This window comes from Neomonachus schauinslandi, chromosome 3, assembly GCF_002201575.2.
Source record: "Neomonachus schauinslandi chromosome 3, ASM220157v2, whole genome shotgun sequence".
NCBI classification, from domain to species: domain Eukaryota; kingdom Metazoa; phylum Chordata; class Mammalia; order Carnivora; family Phocidae; genus Neomonachus; species Neomonachus schauinslandi.
The window spans coordinates 176,765,247-176,783,448 of NC_058405.1; the positions used below are offsets into that span (position 1 = coordinate 176,765,247).

Genomic DNA, 18,202 nt, shown 5'->3' on the forward strand with positions numbered 1-18,202 from the left:
AAATACCTTGACAAAATAAAACAAAATAGAAAATCTATGTCTAACTCAAAGAGATCGCTCAATTTTCGGAACATGTAGGAACCAAGCAATGTTCTGTTAATTTCCTTTTCGGTATGAACTAAATTATAATATGCCTTATACATTCTAATTTTAACCACAGTCCTTGCATATTCCAACATACTTGGAGTGATACAAAAAATAAATGCACTCTTCAGTGTGTATCAATGCTTGATGTTATTTGGAGAATGCTAAATAAGTGAAAATATTGCTTCTAGAACTTTCCTTTATTGGTCAGAATTTGAGGGTCTTCAGACAAATATTGAGGCTATAAGCGTGTATGGATTAATACACATATCCTTCACAGATTGAATACAAGAGTTCTCAAAACACACACACCAGCAGTGTAGTGAGCACAACCTGTCTTGAAAATAACTTTTTCAGCACACCAGAAAATTTCATCCATGACTGTTAAAAATAATTTGGGGCCAGCAGACACATGGTGAAGCTACTTGATTTGGTGCAGGGGAACAGCTTAATGCTGCCTAATGGAAGATCTGAGCAAGATCGAGCATCTGAACTCACTAGGCCAGCACTCGCTAATGGGGCTAGATACAGTCCCTGAAGTTGGCCTCCTGCCCTGACCTCTGGGGAAAGATGACCAGCTCAGAGATTCAACCTCATTTCTTTATACATATTTTTCAGGCATCAATGCATAGGCACATCCCTTTAAAAATACATTAAAGTCCCCAAAAAGGGGTGAATTAACTTTGTCACTCTGGCATAGCTATGAGAATACAATGCCACACACCCTGTCAGAATGTAATAAATATTTATTGATGATTTTCTCTACTTATTCAACAACATAGGGTTCAGAATCTTTTTTTTTTTTTCCCATTTTTTCCCCTGATTTGATGGTATAGCTTATGCAAATGGCCACAGTTTCTGCAACCATAGTTTAGAATAAGCAAGGCAGCCACTCAGATTATGAAAAATGGCAGTATGTTGGCTGGAGTTTGGTATACGTATCCTATCAGAACTGAATCTTCACACACCGGACCTCAGATCCTAGAAGGCTAAGGGCCATCGGAGTTAGCTGCATATTGATAACTGTAGAACTCTTCCTATAAATGGGGAACCTGAAATCACTTGGGGACATTTAATCCCGACTATGCTAACCTCAAGAGTCACTGGCATGTATTTTTCTGTGACATTGAGAGACAAAGTATTAATCCAGGACACATCATCTCAAAGCTGACACGCGCGTCTACGTTCATCTCCGGAAGTATATGAATTGCATATATTTTGTTCGCATTCAACGAGTCCATTTATGCAGGAAAACAAAGGCTGCTTCTGTTCCATTTGGGGTTACCAGACAAATTCCATCCCCTTCTCTCTCTCTCCATCAAGAAACCGGCGACTCAGATGAGTAGTTCAATCGGAATTAGTGATTTAGATGATGGGTTGTCACCTGAATGGATTTATACTCTCAAATTACCCCACCGCTGAGGTGACATTGCCTCCATCCAAAGCTGTAGACTTACATATTAAGGTTAGTGTGGCAGCTACAAAACACACTTCTAGATACAGGACATTGGACATTTCCGGGCTGTCTTTCTAAGGGGACGGGCGCGGTCTTCCAGGCCCACCACCTCACGTGGCTCTTCATCTCCGAACTGGCGAGAAACCAGAACTCTCCGGGTGTCTCATTCCACAACATTCACAGGCAGTTCTAAGCATGAGGTTCTACACTCACACGCACATACACCCGCTGACGCACACACTCACACCTATGTACACACATCAAAAGAGATAGTCAGCTCATAGTTAGTCTAGGAAAAAAAATATATTTATATCACGGCAATGGCACACCCTGGGTAAAATGTTACTTCAGCAATGCATATCATAGGCAGCTCATGGGAACTGGCTTTGTTTTGTGTGGTGGCACCTAACCTGGTGTCCATGGTACAACCTGTCAGCCTTGGGTCACTCGCTGCCACACCAAGGCAGCAGCGACGTACAGGAGTGAGATATGGAAAAACATATAAATAAAACCACAAGGGGTTTAGGAACAAGGGCTCTGCGGAGCTGGTGCTGCGAGACAGTACATTCCTCAATGCGACGGGAGACCCTGTGCTGAACCTTGCACGGTTGCGGTTTCTTTCACTGGGAAAGGAGATTCGGACGTCATCCAGGTATTCTTCTCGGGTATGGGTGGTGTTTCATCAGTGTCTTTGCTCCAGAACTGGCATAGCAGAAGCAGAAGAAACGCGTTTCGAAGGGACTAAGGAGGGTGTGTTCTGTTTTCTTCTCTGGGCTTTGTAATCAACAGGAAGGGCTGTGAGGCCAAGATAGCAGAGTCTACTCCCTGTAGAGAAAAGAACAAGAGTTTAGACAAAACAGCAGCCAGTAGTGCCAGCCAGTTGTCAGCCAATATTGCAAGAAAGAAGAGAAGCACGGAGAAGTTGGTACGGCTCAGAAAGTAGTAGTTCAGGAGGGAGAGCGTTGAGTTCTTGCTTTCCTCCTCGGAAAAATGACAACTAGAGTAGCAACAAGAAAAAATGTCTATTAATAGCTTAATTATAACAACTCGAGGAAGGTACCAGTCCTACCCCTATCATACGGATGAGGTCATCGAATCATAGCAAAGCTGAGCTACCTGCTCAGGGTCACGTCCTACATTGTGAAAGAGCAAAGCTGGGATTAGAACCCACACAGTCTGAGTCTACAGCCATGCCTTAACCACTGTGTGAACAGTCTCTCTGTGGAAACGAAAATTCTGACTTGGAAGAATTGTGCAAGAGCAGAAAGGCTTATAGTTGGTAAAAGGATGTGAAAGGCAACTTGCACTACCGGAAAAGCCCCAGCTACTAGCACTCAGCCTTTCCAGAAAGGGAAATTACGTATCTTGGGAACAAATCTGGAAACACCACAATCCGCCAATATTCAACGCTATGACTGAAAAAATGCAAACCAAGAGATAAAAAGCACTGAATGTTTTTTCCTAAAAAGTAACCTCTAATGAAGGAGAGTATCTAGTAAAGGATTCATACACGCTGCATGTAACAGGCACAGAGAGGGAGCGTTGGGGCTATGGCACAGGGTGACGTCTGGCGTGCCAGCAAGAAAGGTTTGGGGGGCTTGAGCCCACCAAGAACTGATCAATCTCAGCTGTCCAATCAGTCTAGAACAGAACAAGATCAGCACGATGCAATGGAATCATTGTGGCTCCTCATTGTCCTCTCAATAATCAACACGAACCAAAATAACCAATTTCTCTTCTTTCCTTTGTGACAACTGACCACCAAGATTGCTTTGGACACCATATCTCCCACCACAATGGCTATGATTGGCAGTGGATGACCTCAGGTGGAGAGCAAAGGATTAAGACCAGAATCTATCTTCACAGACAATTTTGCTTATTTTATTAAACCAATTATTTATTTGTTTTGTACGTATGTGTGTTTATTGTGTATGAGCTATAAATCAAATTTAGTTTCTTTGAGGTAAATAACCATTATTTAGTCTTGTAGGAAATACTTTATTTAGAGAGAGAAATAGTTTTCTTATAAAATATTCAGATAGAGATGACTTCTTAAGCAATTTAAAATTCTAAGTGTGGGTGAGGTTATAACTACCAAGCCCTTCAAGAAGCCATTTGTCAACATCATTCATTTTGACAATTATGAAGAAAATGAAAGGACCCGGATCTACTTTTCCAGCTTTGTCTTCTCTGCAGATTAGTAAGTCTATCAAATGTGCAGGGCTTGCACTAGGCAGGCATGAATTTACATGCAGGACAAGGAGAACATAAGTATGACCTCAAGACTGATGGAGTACAACCAACACCATATGGATATGCCACTTTTTGAAGATGATTTTGTTTTGCTGCTAGAAATTCCATTCTTAGAGGAGAAAAAGGAGTCCCCAAAATACGTCTGTCCCGTCAGTTCACCAACACTCTTCAATAGTTCACAATAGGAAGTAGGCTATTTGGGGACTCAGTGTGTACATCGAACGGGTTGGACGTTTGAAGTGAGAAGTGTGGGAATGTGAAGGATTATATCTAGTTGATGCCAGAATACTCTATAGAGCAGAGAAAAAGAAACCTTTGCTCTTTTGAATTCAGACAACTCCTTATTTGTGGGGAACTGCTTGAACAAAGACCAAAGCCTGTGGTCTATGTGGCATCATGAGGGAAAGATGTGACTTTTATTGTGACTAAATAAACAAAACATGGTTCCTTTGAATCCATTATGAAGACATCAAAGTGTCTTACCATCCAGTTCTTTTCGTTACAACGGGGTCTCGCTTGTGCATTTCACCCTTTTCCATTATAAAATAACAATGTCATGAGTTTCAAGGCTAAATGATAAAGGAGTATTGGATAGGTCTGCCACCTTTTGTAGAGATACATGTTTAAATCAAACCCTCACAAATCCACTCAAGGTGAAGCAGCTTCATCTGCATGGCTCCTACCACTGAACTTCACTTCACCCCACTCTGGCATGTTGCAATACAACATTTGGGTTCGCAAGTGAAAGATGGATGAGTAACACTTGGAAAACACTGGAGGAAGAGTACACCTTCCTTCTGTGAAGTTCAGTGCATTCTACATAAGAGCATTTCATATACACTTACAACAATGCCATGTGTTAGGAAAGGTGTTATTATTAAAGTATCATTATCTCTAATTTACAGGTGGAGGGACTGAGTTATAAAGAAACATGGAGTGAATTTCCCAGTGTCAACATCTCAGTTGGCTTTAGAATCCATAGCTGTCTAGATGCCAGAGCCTGCCTCCATGTCCTGGGAAACAATGGAACATTCCTATTGTCCTCCTCTTTCTCTTAGAAAATGTGTAACGTCACAGAAGCAGTAGACTTTCACTTCGGCTGTTACTGGATATTATTTTAGGCACTTAGAAAGCCCTCTTTTGGCCTTCCCATTGGCCTGGACTCTACAGTGTATTAAAATTAAGATCCAGAAGGCAACCTTTTACATGTAGTAAGATTTCAAGCCTTGCCTGATTATCCTGCACATACAGAAAACATGCCCTGAGAAATAACACCATGCCCACGGTATAGTGTCCAGCATTAACCTGGATATCTTACAATTGGATATCTTACAACTGACACACTCTCTCTTTTGAAATGTTCTGCTTTGAGTATGTTCAGTGTGTAGAAAAATACCTCATCTTACATTGTTGTCTTGAAAGCAAAACTTCTAGTTATTCAATGTATGCAAGGAAACATTCTTTTGACTTCCAAGATAATGCCATCACGTTACCTTATTTGAATTGGTCTGTGGAGATTGAAAATACTCCATACCCTTCCAGAGGAAGGAAATATATATATAATTTTTTTTTTTTACAGCAAGCAAAAAACCACCTATATTTGTCACCTTTGAACATGAATATCTAGAACTCTTAGGGTTCAGCAAAAGTGGTGATAAAACAAAAATGGTTGGAGTAGTTTAAAAAAAAAACAAATTTCACATTCCTTCTGAACAGAAAAGCTTTTACAACCAATGTTGCAAAAAGGTTTTTACTAAACTGTCATGATTTGACAGCATCAAATTGAACATGCCTTGCTCTATGAAAAATAGCTTTCAGCATAAAACCAAGGGGGTGGGGGAAGGTCATTAAAATCAGCCAAGCTCATGTTTAAAAGTGGTGAAAATGAAAGAGTTTAAGAAGTTAAAATTTGTCCAGTCAAAAAAGTTAGGCTGTTTCTAGGAATAAACAAAGCCATTTAATTCACGTTTCAAGAAGAAAATTCTGGGATTAAAATAGAAGCATCTAGGTCTAGTGGTCTTGACGGATGAGAAGCATGTTTTCCAGTAGGTCACATTTTGATAATGAGGATGTCAAGGTGAATTCTAAGCCTCACTATTGACTTCTAGGTAAATCCTCCCCAGTTGACCCTGTTTGGTGCAGGGGTTACTGGAGCAGGACAGAAAGTGAGAATAATGGACAGATCTCCCAGTACTTCTCAATTGTAGCAAAGTCTCCAAAGAGTAAGGCATGACCCAAGGTTAGAGGTGATTACCTGGTTCCCAACAGATACTCAGTAAATATTTGTGGCATGAATGGAGGGCACCAAAAGGCAAGAGGAACTGTGTGTGAGAGAAAGCAAAGCCAGCGAGGCTCTAGGTGCCACGTTCCCAAACCTGACTTCATATAGTTCCTAACTCACTTTTTCCTGGTAGAACAGCTGGGAAGCCATACTGTTTTCGACACTGGTCTCTTCTCCCATTGTTAAGAGAGGACTGAAATCTTGAAAGAACCCCAAACTAAATGACAGACATGAAAGAATATGTATTGCTCAGTGTTTCAAATTAGATCAAGTTGAGAAAAAAGTTTACACTGGAGAAAGATTCATTGCTGGTTTTGTTTTTGTTTTTGTTTTTTTTGGGGGTGGGGTTTGCCTTACCTTGTGGGCTTGGGTTTGCTTCTTTAAAGGAGGGAAGTGTGAAAGTTCCCTATTCAAGATTGTCACGGTCCGCTATCCATAAGGTAGTTACAATAAGTTTGTAGAGTCCCAAAATACGACTTTATATGGCACAGCCTCAGGCCCAAAGAAACAGACCTTGTTTGTCCAGTGAGGGGGAGGTGCTTGGGTTTTATTATTATTAATTATTATTATTATTATTTGAAATCTACTTTCCTTTTCTTTCCAGCCCGTTATGTCACCACTGTAAGCCACCAGGTGGCCTGAGCACTGAAGGAGCAACACTGATGAGCCACGTGGTTTTCACCTAGGTTGTTTCCCATGGTATGGACCAAGCCTTAAAAGCTACAACTGAGTCCTTCCAGAATGTTCCTGGGCGTGGTATCCATTCCAGTGAAAGCAGGATGACTGTCATTTACGCCACAAACAAAATACTGCAGTTGTAATTCCCAATGGAGAGAGGATCAAGGATGCCTCAGAGAAGCTCAGTGTCTGGCAGCAAATGCGGCATCAAAACTCGGAGGTGGTGTTCTATTTATATACGTACATGTATTTTACAAACTGGTGATGGACGGAGTACTTCTGAGAAACAATTTGTTCCAGGTCTAATTTCAAACGACGGCTGTCATTTCTGCGAAGCCCCACAGTTTAGGCGATCTGTACACCAAGCAACACTGCAGGTATTCGATTTTTTTTTTTTTCCTTAATTTCAGAGGGCGAAGACGAAGTAAAAAAAGTGCAGTTCTTCAATTAAAGTGCATGGATGAGGTAAACTAATTTCAAGAGTTTCGAGTTTAGTCAGTACTGGCTCAGACAGGAACCATTCTGCCGTGGATCTGTTGCATTTGGGTTCTCATCGCCTGGACACTGCTCAAAATCTTATTCTGGTGTGTGACAGCTGTGATGCCAATTCTTGCCAGGTCACTGTAGGTAGGGGGAGAAAAAAAGACGGAGAGAAAAAGTTACGAGGGTGCAGAATCTCGTTTCCGGGCTTCATGCAGACACACATTTGAAAACAGCCACAATTCATACAGCACAACGAGGCAGGTGTATTAAAATGTTTAATTAAGCAATTTAACACAACAATGTAGGTGCTTTTGAGGCTCTGGAAAATTATACTCAATCAAAATGAAAGGCATTCCAGTTTGGTTTTTTGGGGGTTTGTTTTTGTTTTTGTTTTTTTTAAATGAGGAGGATGATAATGCAGCTCAAAGCAAACAAAAAAAAAATACTATTAAATCTAGATTTACCCTTTGGTGTTACATCGCTGAGTACTTACTCCTGGTTCATGTGCACTACAGCCTCTAAGGTGGTATAACCAGCAGCCGTGAAGTTATCCTTATACCGGTCCATTTTAATGGCCTGGAGCCAATCGCCCACTGATACCACGGCGGAGAATTCAGGGGAGCTTGGGTCCAACAAGGCAGTGTTAGGTCTGGTAAGGGAACGAGGAATTGGAGACAGACAAGTATTATCAGTTAGACGGCAAGACTCAGAAGTCAGATTGCCTAAGACAGGCACTGAAATGCCAAGGACAGGCTTTTTAGAGGGACTACCTATCGTCAAATGGCATCAGGAGGGTTTTTTGCCCCTAATTTCACAAAGTTGCTAAAAGCGTGTATCCATCACTTTATCTGTTCGTAATTCCACTTCCTGCATTTGTTTTATGTGGACCTCTTCGTACATTAACGATCGTACAGGTCTTTCAATACCCTCGCCTGGGGCAAAGATTGCGGGAGACCTTGTGGCTGAACCTGGCTCAGCCTTTGCAGGAAGAGTGCAGTCCCTGCTGGTACGGAGTATTACATACTTCAGGACAGCATCTATGGAAACCCTAGTGAAGTATGAGTAAGGAAAATTGTGAGCTTCCAACTTGCCAGATTCGATGAAGCAGAGAAAACAGCAAGAGTTCAAGTCCAGCATGCTCCCAGCCAGGTTTGCAAGCAGGCTCAGTGCATTCAAACAAACTTGGGACAGCAGGGAGTTAATGCCCTCTTTAATCAGCCCATGCCTGACCAGCACATGTGCCAAGACGGGAAGGAAGAATGGCCACTTTGATCACCGCTTGGACTGTGGAATGTGCTTCTCGTATTCCCTCTTAGATAATGATTCCAACGAATTCTAAACACTTTTTATTAAGTTATTTATTAGTTTACTCATTTCTCAGGCCAGGTGTTTTATGTTAGGTCATCGTCAAGAGTGACAACAGTTGAAGGCATGATATTGATATACGATAAAATATCTATTTATGGAAGCCTTTATTAGGGGAATTATAGTCATCTTCAACATCAAACTACTTAATAATTATTGGGTAGACCTTCACAGGGTATTTTATACTGCCTTTACTTTAATCTCCTGTAGAGCGACGCAGCTACTTGTTTAGTTAAATTTTCTTGAACTCCCATTTCCCTAGAAATTATAGAATGCAGTTGATCTTAACATTCTGACCTAATTTTCATCCTGAGACTGTGTTGCTTGAATATAAACACTAAATCAGAATATTATCATTACTGAATTTTTAGCCAAAAAAATTATTTTCCTATGAAAACAAAATTAAGTCAGTATAATGCCTTGATTAATTTTCTACATAGCAGAATTAATTCAATTCCACTGTTTGTTTTATAAGTTTTACCTGTTACTTTAATTTGCATTACTTCTTTCTTATATAACTATTTTACCAAAGACATGTTTTATCAGTTTTGTGTCCAAATAGTAGCTTGCCTTTGTGACCTTTTATGTACATTATTTCAATTCATTTTCTGAGTAAAATTCTGTAAATTTTTATAGCAAGAATAATCAGGATTTAATTCTTCCCCCAATAGCAAGTACCACCACAGAGGATTTTAGAGATTAGTATTAATGTTTATAAGTAATATCTATCATTAGACAAAGACCAATAGTTTGCATTTCTAACTTTAAGCCAAGAGCATTAATAGGGCCACATGTAGGCTCGAGGTACCTGACAAGGTCAAAATGACCTGAGGATGAAAATATCCTCACTCAATAACAATTAACTCTAAGGGTCACTCTGAAGCTTGTTCTGGAAATCTCTGTGCTCTTTGTGGAACACCATGACATTTGCCCAATTTTGTGCTGAATCACATACAATGTTATACTACATCCCATTATCAGCAAGCAGTAATAAGCACCGAAACTACTAAAGTACCATCAGTGAGAAAAATTTAGAATTGAGAAGAGTATATCCAATAACTCAATTTGTTCTCAATTTGTTCTGCATAAATGGTACAAAGCACACATTATGCAACATGAGTAACTGAAGAGTTTCTACCAGCAGGAGAAGCACCAAGTACCAATGAACGGGCCTTAGGCCGCTCAGACAGAATTCATGGGATCTGGAGCTGGAGATCCAAAAGCTGAAGGATGTTCACCTTGGAATAGAAGAGGCCTGTTACACCTCTCAGAGAACTGAAGAACAAAAAATAGCCCAGAAATGCCAGGAGATTTTTTTTTCTTTTTAAGTCACTTGGCTATCAAGTGGCAGAAATAAAATGTGAATTCAGCCCAGTGTTATTTCTTGAAGAGCTTGATCATGAAGCTCTTGGGATTGTGGCTGGTGCTAAGGGATCTGAAAGCCTAAAAGAATAGAGGGTATCTCTGCTTTCTGATCCAGATTCTTTTCTTCATGCTTTCTAATAATCAGTATATACGACAATCATTAGGCTAAGTCTTCAGAAGACTGGAGGAGATGCTCATAGCACTGACAAAGACTAGAAGGTCTTGGATATCGTGGGAAAAACGTTCTCCTATTTTTAACTCAGGGTCATGTGATGAATGAGAACCTTGGAGAAGTACAGATTTGGAGGTGAGTCAATGCCTCACTTCTTGCAGGCCTGAAGCAGCTGGTCATCTTATGCTGATCTTAAATCATTTAATAGCAATGGTGGTCTATTCCCTTTCGGATGGAACAGGTATGTAGGGATACTGAAACTTACACTAGTGAGGCCCAGTCTCCAAGTAGAAAAGTTCCTATTGAATTACAGGACTTGCAATATCCTTACCTCCTTTCTGAACTGATAAATGCTTCTTCCTTTTGCTCTTTCCAATGAAATAACTACCTCTTTCACAGGTGGTTCCATTCTATTCATTTTTTAAAACCCCTCTCAAAACATTCATCCGCATGCTTTGTAACCTGATCACTTTCTATGTGGGCCCTGTTTCCTTCTACTCGTGAAAGACTCAAAAAAGAGAAACTTTAAGAACTAAAACCAAATGAATTTCTTGCTGTAAAGCCTATAAGCACCTATAATACTTTATAAGTCAACTTAACACTACAGTGCATGAAGAGCTGTCCTCGACTCCTTCTTATTTTTTACTAACCCAGTGTTCCTTTCCCTTCCCCAAATATAGCTTCTAGTGACCATCATGTCTTCCCAAAGTCCATGTCATCTCTCTTCCTAAATGTTCAGGTCTAGCATCATCAAATAAGCACCTTTGCTCTTTCTTTGTTGTTGGTTTGTTTTTGTTGTTATTTTGGTTCTGTTTTTTTAAATTTGTTTTTCTTATGACTGTTCGAGGCCCGACAGGTGTTAGGCTCCTCAACATGGTGAGCAAAACCATCATACATACTCCATTAACTGAGAAAGAAGCCACCCCGGTTGCAGAGAGCTGTGCAGTGGCCTCTGACAAATAGGCAGGAATTCCAGGGAGCCAGCACTCGCCTGCCACCTCTAATGTATCCTTTCATACATCACTATTAAGCAAGCATGGCCGACCTGGAGCTCTCGGTCCCCGTCCTCTTCAAGCTGTTGGGGTTGCGGATGAGTTTGTCCAACATGTTGACAATCTGCCCGAATTTTGGCCTGTCACTCCGCTCCTTCTGCCAGCAGTCTAGCATCAGCTGATGGAGTGCAATGGGGCAGTCCATGGGAGGGGGTAGCCGATAGCCTTCCTCAATGGCTTTAATCACCTACCAAAGACAACAGAATGATATATAAGCTGCCAGGGAAGCTGTTGTTAGAGATCTACCCTCCTGACAGGCAAGTTCCCGGTACATTCAGTTGCCAGCAAGCTTGAGCATGAGAACAGCACCAATGTCTTCACAGAAGCCACTGCTGGAGCTGAGTATTGCTGGCAACAGGGCAGGGAAGCCAGCTGCTGATACGCGGTGTTTTCAGATGGCAGGCAATTGCCAATCTGAAATTCTAAAGGGAAGATTAATCAGTGTTCCCAAGTGGTTAGAACATAATCAGATCAACAACCTGGTGGTGGCCTGGCCCTAGGAGATCACATGGCAATGACCCTCCCCCTTCTCCTATCCAGCAGCAGCTAAATCCTCTTAGCAGAAGAGACTCTAACCTAGTGTTAAAGACCTTCCTTAAGAAGCATTAATAATGGGGCGCCTGGGTGGCTCATATGGTTAAGTGACTGCCTTCGGCTCAGGTCATGATCCCAGGGTCCTGGGATCGAGCCCCGCATCGGGCTCCCTGCTCGGTGGGAAGCCTGCTTTTCCCTCTCCCACTCCCCCTGCTTGTGTTCTCTCTCTCACTGTGTCTCTCTCTGTCAAATAAATAAATAAAATCTTAAAAAAAAAAAAAAAAGCATTAATAGTTTCGTCCAAGATGGAAGTCCCTTTGTATCATTTTAAGCCTCTGTCTTCTTGCTCAGACAGCTCATGGGTCAAATACAGGAGCCCACCTTCCAGACTTCCCAATCCAGAAGACACTACCACTCTCTCAAATAGCACGCTCCTCAAACCCTCCAGATGCCCAACCATTTTTATTTTTGGAAGACCACAACACACCAATACACCAGTCCTATATCTCATCCTTGGTCTCAGTTGGCTGTCAATTGACCCTGTTAAAAAGTGTTAGTAAGGGGCGCCTGGGTGGCTCAGTCGTTAAGCATCTGCCTTCGGCTCAGGTCATAATCCCAGGGTCCTGGGATCAAGCCCCGCATAGGACTCCCTGCTTGGCGGGGAGTCTGCTTCTCCCTCTCCTGCTCCCCCTGCTTGTGTTCCTGCTCTCGCTATCTCTCTCTCTCTGTCAAATAAATAAAATATTAAAAAAAAAAAAGTGTTAGTAAGTAGATTTGAAAAAAAGTGTTAGCAAAGAAAATTAAACAAACAAATTTTTTTTAGGGCATTCACATTTTGAAGGGGATCCTTACACAATTAAGGAAAGAAGTTATAATGGTAGATGGTAATTGTCTTATTGCCCAGAGTTCTCCCTGCTTAATAAGACATAAGCAGACCATTCAACAGTCTTTCTTCTCATTCTAATTTTTCTAATCTGTCTTCACAGGTATTATGGTATTTTTTCTTATTGGCATCTTGCTAAGCCCCCCTTCTTCAGGGCGTGAATCCCAGTAATGTAATATCGTATGACTCATGCCAAATTTAAGGAGGGGAATTATTTCATAACTTCTTGGCTACTCATCAGCAGTATTTATGGGGCTCCTATGAAATTCTGGATGTGCTTTTGTTTGTTTGGAGATTTTTTACAAGTTTTGTTTTAAATCAGTTTTGCTTTTTTTTTTTTCTCTACCAAAATGGTAGCTGTCAGTGAAACAACCAGAGCTGTACCCATCTCAATGACCACATTGGGTTCACCCTGCCAGGGGGGTTATTTACTGCCCAACAATTGGTCTTCAACAGAAAACAGTTCATTGGGTTGGATCCAGTTTCTATGTATCAATATGACTATTGTCTTTTTAGCCAGCACACAGTTTAACCACCATCCTGTGACTTGTTAAGCCCTCTGATCCTTTTTCTGCCATGTATCTTTGCCAACATCCTGTTATATTAGTACTATTTACCACTCCTTCTAGTGTAGACGTCTATATGCTATCTTACTAAACATTATTCTATTTACTTCTAGCAATTACATTAAGTCAGTTTGATCTTCTGACTTTCTTTTATCTTTCCAGGTGCATGGTGTTGACTCTAGACTTGATGAAAACATTTTACATTGAATTGATGAGAATGAGAGCAATATTGGGCTAACGCCAGGGTAACACAATTTGTTATAAACCCTCAGACTGCTTAGTACTCTTTCATTAGCTCACTCTCCACTGCCAGCTTGGAAGATGGCTTGTGGGTTAACAAAGCATATTTTCTCAGTTTGCTGCTGAATGTTTTGGGGGCGAGGGGGCTGAAGAGCAAAACAAACAAAAAACTTGGTAAGTCTGCCATATTTTCAATAGCTATTTTGATTCTATTTCCTATTGATCCCCGTTCTACACAGAACCCAACAGAGACAAATACATGTGAATGACTGATCAATATTATTTGGGGGAGAGAAATGGCTTCAGATGTTCTTCATGGATGCAGCCAGACAACTGAAAGTTTAAAACAATAAAAACTGTTTTCATAGAATGCAGGACTGTCAAAACTGCAGGCCTGAAAATATTTAGGGTAGGAAAATGGACGTCATCTTTAGATCCTCTGCTTTTATGAGCATTTGGTCATGACTCTCAACTAAATAAGGTTTAAGTATCAAATCATTAAATGAGCAAACGTATGCACTACTTGCTCGTGTAGGTTGTTTTTGTCCCTCCGAAAGTCTCTAATCTGAAACCAAATGTTGCTACAAGGTAGGACCTGGAAGGTGTCTGTGACACAATCATACCCAAACAATAGATTACATACCACTCACCTCTATAGTTGTTGTTTTTTCCCCCAGCTTGCAATTACCTATCAGTTATGCTAGCTGCTGGCTTTCTTCCTACCTGCTATGAGCCTTTCTTTGTAACATGCAGATAACACAATGTCGACACTATCACTCCTCTTAATCTGGCTAGAGAATTCTTTTTTGCCCCACTAGACACGGAGTGCATTAGCTTCTCTAGAGCTCTGAACAGTCTTTTATTGACAAGGCAACCAGCATCCTATTTCTTGAGTGCACCTGGTTCTTCGTTTAATTGTCAAGACTTGGCAACTTCCTGTTGCTCCAGGACAAGGCAGATGGGCAGGGGGCATTCCACCTCAGAGAGAATTTTGTAAAAGAAGATTTTTTCCCAAACTCTAATTTTTATCATTGATGAATTAAATGCCATGCCTTTGTAAACACTCTCTGCTAATATTTTACTTCACACGTGTAAGTAACTAACAAGTTTCCTGGGAGGACTCCCTGGTCTAAGATTTTTGTTTTTGCTTTTTTCCCCTTTTGCACTGGAGATGTTTGCAATTAAATTCTATTACTCTGGAATCTTATTAGTGTCATTATTGAATGCTCTTCTGAAATTGCAGGCATTGTGGATACTCCCTTACGAAGTAGTCCAGATGGTACATTTAAAGGGATGTGCATAATTTACAAAGGGTCATTTAGTGAAGCTTTATTTTAGAGTCCTCAAGGGGCAAGCTCTGATTACAACTATGCCAGCTTTAAAATATTCACTAGCTTTCTCCCAATAAACTTGTGGTGTCAATTTTTTCACATGCGAAATTTGTGTTTTTCATATACCCTTGTATTTTATTAAGATTCAAAGTTGAATTTTGTTTCGGTATGGATTTGAGCATTAATCAAGTAAAATACCGTTCCTTTCACTCATCTATCCACCTATGCACCTATCTACAAATCTATTGAATCTGTCTTCCATACTATCCCATTTAAGCTATGTAATTTCAGGCCTTGAAATCCATGACCATAAGGTTTAACTAGATTACTACATGCATTTGTGTTGAGAATCTTGCATTTCGTGTATCATTTCAAGCTCAGCCCTCACTCCACCATACGCTGATGCGATCCTTCCTGAGTCTCAATGCAAAGACATATATTTTAGAACATAAAGACTCACATCTTGATTGGACATATCCCAATAGGGTCTCTCTCCATACGACATCACTTCCCACATAACGATTCCATAGCTCCATACATCACTCGCTGATGTGAATTTACGATAGGCAATTGCTTCTGGCGCGGTCCACCGGATAGGAATCTTGCCACCCTGTGAACATTCAAGCCATAAGTTATTCCCTAAGTACATCACTGATGTGCCATTTCAGTCACTGAACGTTGTTACTGTTTGCCAAGCAGGGCAACAGCATTCCTGAGATAGCTCTCCAAACAACGGTAAGAGACTTGTTTATTTTAACTAGTCTTCTAGATTGAGATACTTCTCTCCTCATATGTTTTCTTTAGTCACAGGGAAGTGAATAAGTAATCTGTTTATTTATTTTTAAAACGTCTACCTATTACCTGAGCTCTGCTTCAGGCAATATTGGAGAAGAAAGGGAATCTCAGCTTTTACAAAATGCATATGTCATCATGGTATATCAATGGATGTGCCGTGGATACTCATTTTGACTTCTTGTTGGATTCTTTCACTCAGCAACACAGAGGCAATATTTAATACTGCTTCTGAAATCCTGAACTACGGAAGTTAAATATGAAAATTTCTATCCACCACACTGTGATCCTACTTTTATACAGCATGAGAAACATGTTTAACATGGTTAGAAGATAATACATTACATAGGCTCTTAGCAAAAGCCAAATACCAGATGTTAGAGCTGTTACTGTCTTTAATAGAGTGAGGGCACCTGCAAAAATGGTAAAGCAATTGAATATTACTCAGGAAAAGTTTAAAATGCTGTTTTCTTGTTTTGTTTTTTTTTGCCTCAAATATCTATTGTTTGATTATGCTTATGTGAAAGGTAAACACCTTTCACTGAGTTTCAAATTTCTTAAGGTTTCATCTGGGGAAATTAATTTAACTTGAATTCAGACCCTCAAGCTGTTCAAGAGAACATCATTTGAAAGTTTGCTTTAGTAAGGCTACTAAACAAGACAATAAATTGTATTAGAAATTTCACTGATTCACTGGAGTTTACTCTGAAAACCCAGTGTCTTACATTTCTACTTGTTCCATACAGAAGGATGCTTGTGCTGCCTTCTACCTTCCTTAACTATTTGGCTAAGGTTTTAGCTGTGTAAATGCATCATTCTAGAAGCCTCCTTTTAACTTTCCTTTCTCCAAATACTGGAAAAAGAATTAAAGATCTTTAGCATTCACAAAGATGCATTCTTTCCTAAGTGAATGGACTTAGAATTCAAAAGTGGATATATGTGTAAGAATCAAAACTAGAGCCAAAGAAACTGAACCCTACAAGGAAAAAAAAAAATAACCAAACAACCAAACAAACAAAAAACAGTGCTTAGGATTGCTAATGCAAAATGAGCATCAAAGGAGGAAAATGGCTGATAACTGTCCGCTTCCCAATGATTTCAGCAGTGCCAGCCCTAACGGCCAATAACTTTTATGATTCTGTTTATTCCATTAGTATCTTATATTCAGGTTGTCCAGCTAAGATAGCATAGCCATTAACTGTATACTGATAACTCTTAACTGTGCCCTAATCCAACTTATCTACCAGTAGTAAAATGAAGGCCATTAGATACTAAAAATCCTTGCATAGTGTAAATGTTTTATAAATCCTGTATCTACATTCTCAGATTCAGTAGCCAACCAACTAGGAACATGGCTCTGTCTTGTTTAAAATAAGAAAATGTTTTAATAATAGAAAAGAACCAAGGAGGAAATCTAAAACAGGAGAGAAGGAAGGAAGGGAAGAAAAATTAAGTGTAGAAGATGCAGTAAGTAAAGCTCTAGTTTGCAGTTTTTAAAGTAGTCACACATCTTGAGGCAGTTTCAAAACCCCTCAGAAACATGGCTTAAAAATGAACGCATGGAAATGAAGAGGCTCTGAATGATGAGGAAACTTACAAAATCCCAAAGGGCTTAAACATCAAAGTGAGAAAAGAGGAACAGTTTTCATCAGAGTCAAAACCCAGAGGTCGTAAATCCTCCTTACCCTGGTGGTGTAAGCGGCTTCCGGATCATCCTCAAGCACTCGTGACATGCCAAAATCAGACACTTTGCAGACCAAGTTGCTATTTACCAGAATATTCCGTGCAGCTAGATCTCGATGCACATAGCTCATATCAGATAAGTACTTCATCCCGGACCCGATGCCACGAAGCATGCCCACCAGCTGAATGACAGTAAATCTGCCATCATTCTTCTGCATAGGAAAGGAATGAGAAACAATCTCATTAGCATTAGGCCAAATTAATTTTCACCAAGCATTTATTACTTGGATCTTTTTTGATATCTGTATCAAGTATGCAATGAAACTCAACATTATTTCCGGGCCTTTCTGATCGAAGTCACTAATTCTTTAGTAGAGTGTATCCCAGGAACTGGGTTTGCTTCCCGTGGTAGATGGAAATTATCCAACTCTAATGAATCTATGGCTCAAACAGCCCTACAAGGCAAGAATAAATCTAATACTACCTTCATTGAACATGGATTATTTAACAGCCTTTAAAAATCACATCATTCTCTATGTCTCCTCTTCTTCCCTAGCCCCATTAAAAAAGTCCATGAATACAACCAAACAGAATGGACACAAGGAGTCTGTTAGAGTCTTCTAAATACCAACATTCTTGGATTTAATATAAAGTAGTCACGTACCCTGAGGAATGCATCCAAGGAGCCATTCTCCATGTACTCTGTTATGATCATTACTGGTTTACCTAGAGTTTTCAGAAAGAAAAACACAAAACCCTTGATGAGCACTGCAGTTAATGAGATAAAAATGGGCTGTGCACAATTTTACTGCCAAGACACCTGTCTTGCGCGATCTAATTTAATTAAAACAAGCCAAGCTTATGCCTCAGCTGTGGGGGGCTAGGAATGAAATATTAAAAGGACGGGTAGGTTTAAATTCCATCTGGAAGGTTAACCCTTTGGGTGGCTTGTTGACAAGGTCTTTAACTAAAGTGGCCTCCGGT

General features: G+C 40.2%; 1 protein-coding gene across 2 annotated transcripts in view; it reads right to left on the reverse strand.

Annotated features, from left to right (window-relative positions):
• Positions 1 to 901: 901 nt before the first annotated feature.
• Positions 902 to 18,202, reverse strand: part of EPHA4 (EPH receptor A4) — a 140,845-nt gene continuing 123,544 nt past the window's right edge. Inside the window, exons 12-19 of one of the 2 annotated variants that reach the window (XM_044913762.1) lie at positions 17,883 to 17,944; positions 17,221 to 17,430; positions 16,876 to 16,878; positions 15,204 to 15,353; positions 11,183 to 11,376; positions 7,729 to 7,884; positions 6,432 to 7,373; positions 902 to 2,365 (exon numbers count right to left, since the gene is read on the reverse strand). In XM_044913762.1, the coding sequence (XP_044769697.1) occupies positions 7,259 to 7,373; positions 7,729 to 7,884; positions 11,183 to 11,376; positions 15,204 to 15,353; positions 16,876 to 16,878; positions 17,221 to 17,430; positions 17,883 to 17,944 (890 nt within the window). In that variant the 3' untranslated portion in view covers positions 902 to 2,365; positions 6,432 to 7,258. The remainder of the gene's footprint in view (positions 2,366 to 6,431; positions 7,374 to 7,728; positions 7,885 to 11,182; positions 11,377 to 15,203; positions 15,354 to 16,875; positions 16,879 to 17,220; positions 17,431 to 17,882; positions 17,945 to 18,202) is intronic. The other variant, XM_021703231.1, reaches the window with a different exon arrangement.